General features: G+C 42.0%; 1 protein-coding gene across 1 annotated transcript; it reads left to right on the top strand.

Moving 5' to 3' along the window:
• Positions 1-250: 250 nt before the first annotated feature.
• On the top strand, positions 251-2417 carry LINGO2 (leucine rich repeat and Ig domain containing 2). Its single transcript, XM_059836489.1, has one exon. The coding sequence runs from the start codon at positions 281-283 to the stop codon at positions 2099-2101; it is 1821 nt and encodes a 606-aa protein (XP_059692472.1). The 5' UTR covers positions 251-280; the 3' UTR covers positions 2102-2417.
• Positions 2418-6112: the final 3695 nt, after the last annotated feature.

Raw genomic sequence — 6112 nt, 5'->3', positions numbered from 1 at the left:
CTTCTACTGTTTGCAGTAGGAAAAGCTGTTTTGTCTTCACCAACATCTGGAGGTAAATGATGGATTCACAAATCCTTTGACTAGCCCTATGACATTGAAGTAAAATCTGCTTTTATGTAGGTCATGCCATTCACAATAGGTTTTATTGATTTGTTCAATAGAAAACCACATGCATTTGCTTTGCAACGCTACTGTTCTTTTTCTGCAGACTTAACTTCTCCCCTTTCCCATCCTCACCCCACAGGCCCGTGACGGAGGGTTAGCCCAGATCAGTGGAGTCATGCGTCACACGGCCCTATCATGCTGGCAGCTGTTCCTGGGTCTGGCTGTGCTGCTTGTCTTCACAAGCCCCACTGTGGGCTGCCCAGCCCGCTGTGAATGCTCGGCACAGAACAAGTCTGTCAGCTGTCACCGAAGACGTCTGATGTCCATCCCAGAAGGCATTCCCATTGAGACCAAAATCTTGGACCTCAGCAAGAACCGACTGAAAAGCGTTAACCCTGAGGAATTCACATCATACCCGTTGCTGGAGGAGATTGACCTCAGCGACAATATTGTCTCCAATGTTGAGCCTGGAGCTTTTAACAATCTCTTCAACTTGCGCTCCTTGAGGCTGAAAGGAAACCGTCTGAAGCTGGTCCCCCTTGGGGTGTTCACTGGGTTGTCAAACTTAACAAAGCTTGATATAAGTGAAAACAAGATTGTCATTTTGCTGGACTACATGTTTCAAGATCTGCATAACCTAAAATCCCTGGAGGTTGGGGACAATGATTTGGTGTATATATCACACAGAGCCTTTAGTGGGCTGCTTAGTCTGGAGCAGCTCACCCTGGAGAGATGCAACCTCACAGCCGTACCAACAGAAGCTCTTTCTCACCTCCACAACCTCATCAGCCTGCATTTGAAACAGCTCAACATTAATGCTTTGCCGGCGTACGCCTTTAAAAGACTGTTTCGCCTGAAGGACCTGCAGATAGAGGCCTGGCCCCTCCTGGACATGCTGCCTGCCAACAGTCTGTATGGTCTCAACCTGACTTCTCTATCCATTACAAACACCAACCTGTCTGCAGTACCTTACGCTGCTTTTAAACATCTGGTTTACCTGACACATCTCAACCTCTCCTACAACCCCATCAGCACCATCGAGGCAGGCATGCTGTCGGATTTAGTGCGCCTGCAGGAGCTCCACATGGTGGGGGCACAGCTGCGCACCATTGAACCACATGCTTTCCAAGGGCTCCGATTCTTACGCGTGCTTAACGTGTCCCAAAACCTGTTAGAAACCCTAGAAGAGAATGTATTCCATTCCTCCAAAAGCCTTGAGGTCCTCTGCATCAACAACAATCCTCTGGCCTGTGACTGTCGTCTTCTTTGGATTTTGCAGCGGCAGCCCACCTTGCAGTTTGGTGGCGAGCCACCAATGTGTGCTGGCCCAGACAGTGTCAGAGAGAGGTCATTCAGAGACTTTCACAGCACAGCTCTCTCCTTTTATTTCACCTGTAAGAAGCCCAAGATACAAGACAAGAAGCTGCAGTACCTGGTGGTGGAGGAAGGACAGACCGTGCAGCTGATGTGCAATGCTGACGGGGACCCACAGCCTACCATCTCCTGGGTTACCCCACGCCGGAGGCTGATCACAACTAAATCAAATGGTAGAGCCACTGTGCTGGGAGATGGCACCCTGGAGATCCGATTTGCCCAAGACCAGGACACTGGGATCTATGTCTGTATTGCAAGTAATGCAGCTGGGAATGACACCTACTCGGCCTCCCTGACAGTAAAGGGGTTCACTTCAGACCGTTTCCTTTATGCCAACAGGACCCCTATGTATATGACAGACTCCAACGACACAAGTTCTAACGGAACTAATGCAAACAGCTACTCTCTGGACCTTAAGACAATATTGGTGTCCACAGCTATGGGCTGTTTCACGTTCCTTGGAGTGGTTTTATTTTGTTTCCTTCTTCTTTTTGTGTGGAGCCGAGGGAAAGGCAAACACAAAACCAGCATTGACCTTGAATATGTCCCTCGCAAAAACAATGGTGCTGTGGTTGAAGGGGAGGTTTCTGGACCACGAAGGTTCAATATGAAAATGATTTGATGGTATTCTGCTAGCAGTGCTTTTTCTGTGGCATTAAAACCAATTAAAACAGCCTGGCATGTGGAATTGCTAGGCAGAAGCAGCTTAATGCAGCTGTCAGTGTATCAAAAGGTTATATGAAAATGGAAAGACTATTTGTGGTTATACAACAGAGCCTCCAGACCTTGAGGCAGATGTGTCAGGGCCTTTCATAGAACTGGGAAATTGTACTAACTGTTTGCATTGCAAATATTGGCATTCTGGGGATATCAGCAATGAACCACTGGCTCATGCTCATGGACAATTGTTCAACATTTTCTACTGCTACAAAAGGAAAAGAAAAAAACCTACAGTGTAGGATTTACATACTTAAAGGAAAAGACACATTTGTCTAAACCACACTCTACAATGAAATTTGTATCCATATATCTCATTTGGTAAAACTTTGCATCCTCCCTTCTAGTCCTTCTAGTTGGTTCAACACAACAAAAAAATTGGTAGCTTTTTTTTTTTTTAATCTACATCTATACTGTGTACATTTTGAAGCAATACAAACGAGAGGTTGTACTTTTAGATATCCACCAATACTGACCCAAGTGTGATGTCACTCATCTTTTAACTACCATAAAAACCCAAATTAGATCCTTGTAGTTACTAATTAGAAATAATATAAGATATTTTTCTCCTCATGTAGAAGGCCAGAGCTGAATAGTTGAGAGCAAAACCGCTCAACTCTGTCGATCTACTCTTCATATAAATATAAGGCATGTGCCTAGTTTTGATACAGAATGGAATATTTTTTATATCTGTGATATCACACTGGACCAGTTTACTGTAATACTGCCCTGGTTCTCAAACAGGGAAGGCAACCCACTAGTCAATGCTGGCATGGAGGAGTTGAGTTCTACCTTGAAGAGAGAGAATCAGTTTTGTTAGCCCTGATATTAATTTCAAAGCTACTGTTAAAATGTTAATGTGTACTGGGCCAAATAAAGAGCATAATACATTCTGCAGACTCCTTGGGAAATATGGTCATCTTACTCGTTACACAAGTGAATTAAAACATACAAACACTGTTACTAGGAATGAACTCTTCTCCAATGCCAAGTAAACTACAGTTGTTCATGCATAATATGGGGATTTATAATACTAAAATAATGTTTAAAACATGATAGCCTCAAAAAGGCTGACATACTGCCAGATATAATGAACCTCTAGCCACTGTCATTCTCATCTTGTATATTTGTAGATAACACAAAGCTAATTTCCAAGAACAGATTCCTTAGCTATTCTTGATGCCATTTTAATAACAATGTGGTTATGTTTCTTTCAGGGGCAGTATCTTAGAGCAAGAGGGGCAAGTTTTTCCAGATTTTAGGAATCTTTATAAATGGAAAGAAGACAGAAGTGGAACATTAGTTCAGTACAAGTAATCTTTTTTTTGTTTTATGTTTCCAAAGAAATTTTCAAAAGACTGAGAAGTGAAATTTTATTCTTTACCATAAATACCATGATTTTTATTTTTAAATCCTCAGCAATTGCAAGATGCTAAGTTGTTCAGCCACCTCTCAAGTTTCCCACCGGTTACGAGCCATAGTTTTGTCAAACATGGTTGATAGCAAATACCATTTTTAAATGGTTGGCATTATCTGGAGAAAGAATGACAATTATACTATCTATGGTTAACAAAGATGAATATGAAAATATTATAAGACAGAATCTTCAGATTAATGTGATTTAAGAGCCTGTGTTCAATCTTAGTATTAGATTTCGGCATTTTGAAACCAAAGTCAGGCTGACATATGATAGGATGCAGATGCATCTAAAAGTAGTATCCACATACTTTGCAGAGATTTTAAAAGCAGGATAAAAAAAACTCCCACTTCTATCAAGGGAAATGTGCCAAAAGTTGTAAAATCCAGCTGCGCTCTCCAGAGGTACCCATGACTTAGCTTCAGGACCCAAGGCTAGGCAGTTTTGAGAATCTCTTTTTTTAGTGGTTGATCATTGGTTGCATCGCTGCTTTATTTTAAGTTATCAAAAGGAGGAGGTTGCAAGGGTTCATAGGATTTTTTTCACTAAATTTGGCTTCAAGTTTAGAGTTGTGTTTTCTTGCTTCCTTTTGTTTTATGCTCTGAACTAGATAGTTGGAGATTTATGGACATGCTTGATAAGAATATTCTTTGTTCTATGACATTTGTAGAACACTAATATAATGGAATAACCCCTGACTAAATTCTAACACCAGGGAAATTATTTTTGTTGACATAATAACCACTGCACTGAAGTCCAAAACTCTAATGTACCTTAATGTGGGCAGTTAAAGAAACAAATGGGGATAAAACAAAATGTTTCTGAACTGTCCCTTGAAGACATTTGCATGTGCCTTTCCCTTGTAATTGTCATTTTTTTCAACTAGTTATCTATTGCCCCTGCGGTCCTTTCATGTTAAATGTTAAAATCAGTGTTAGAAGCAAAAATTCACCTAGGTTCTAGACATTTTCAGCTGATTTCTTCATATTAAATGACACGATACAAAAACTAATCTCAAAAAACACCACCCTTAATTAGGATTAATTATGAGTTGCTGTATTCCCCTATTCCCTTGGAATGACTTTAAGAAGTGATTGCAGTTAGTGTACTGCAAGGATTTGTGAGCAGAAATGTGCTTAGTTATCTATGTGAATGTGTGCTGGTGATGGAAATCACCGCTTGCTGTTGCTGAGCACCACCTTGCAGAGCTGTCAGTGTTCTGTGTATCGCCTTGAGTTCAGTCAGTATTCAGTTTTTCAGAATCAGTGTTTGTTCCCTGCCTCTAGCAATGTTCTACTTTTTGCAGCCTACTTATTTCAGCATGGACTTAACAAGGCATATGGCACCTCTTAACAGAAGTGAGGACATCAAGACCCAGAGACGCTTTTGTCTTGCTCCACATAGTCTCCTTCTTATGTATTTGTGGGACACATACTAACTATGGCTCTTTTGGGTGAAAAAGGAATACAGTGTCAAAGTCAGACCTAGACAAGAACCTTTTTGGTAATTCTTTCAAGAACAGTGGCTGAATGCTTACCCTGCCTCTTGAAGGAGTCAATTCTCGGCTAGAGATCAAGGAGACGCACCACAGTTTATTTTACTGCAGGGGAGAAAAAGGACTGGGCTGTGAGAAGGCATCTGACCCACATGGCTCTCCTATCATATAATCAGAAACAGGTTAATAGTGCATACCTGGCACTAAAAGAGGAATCAAAGGTTTTAACCTACCTCTGACTCGTATACTGGCTGGTCTCCATGCTAACACTAGCCTGAATTTACCTGGCAGCCAGTGCAACAAAACTCTGAGGAGCAGCAATAGTTCTGCAGAAAAGGAGAAAACTGAAAATGTCAGAACCAGCAAAGCAACTTGAGAAAACAGGTACCAAAATATCCTTGTCAATAACTACTGTAAGAGCAATGCCCAGGCCTCTCACAAATATGTTTTGAAGTCCACTTGCACAGATCAGTATGAAGATAAGAATAGATGAATGTACAAGTGCTTACAGAATCACAGTGAATCACAGAATCATTTAGGTTGGAAAAGACCTTCAAGATCATCGTGTCCGACCTTTGACTGATCACTGCCTTGACAACTAGACCATAACACTAAGTGTCACACCCAGTCATTTAATGAACAGCCCCGTGGATATTGTCTCCACCACCTCCCTGGGCAGTCCATTCCGGTGCTTAAACACCCTTTTAGTGAAGAAATTCTTCCTGATGTCCAACTTGAATCTCTTCTGGTGCAGCTTGGGGCTATGTCCGCTGTCCTGTCACTGGTTGCCTGGGAGAAGAGGCTGACCCTCACTTGGCTACAGCCTCCTCCAAGGAAGTTGTAGGGAGTGATTAGTTTCCCCTGAGCCCTCTTTTCTCCAAAGTGAACACCTTCAGTTTCCTCAGCTACTCCTCACAGGACTGTACACTCAATGTACACTCTCCCCTAGCTCTGTTGACCTTCTCTGGACACATTCCACCACCTCAATGTCCTTCTTGTAGTGA

This window comes from Haemorhous mexicanus, chromosome Z (assembly GCF_027477595.1).
Source record: "Haemorhous mexicanus isolate bHaeMex1 chromosome Z, bHaeMex1.pri, whole genome shotgun sequence".
Classification (NCBI taxonomy): domain Eukaryota; kingdom Metazoa; phylum Chordata; class Aves; order Passeriformes; family Fringillidae; genus Haemorhous; species Haemorhous mexicanus.
This window is presented reverse-complemented; position numbering and strand designations above follow the sequence as displayed.

Excerpts from the sequence above, each read along its gene's own strand:
- LINGO2 (XM_059836489.1), top strand. The coding sequence starts at position 281 with ATGCGTCACACGGCCCTATCATGCTGGCAGCTGTTCCTGGGTCTGGCT.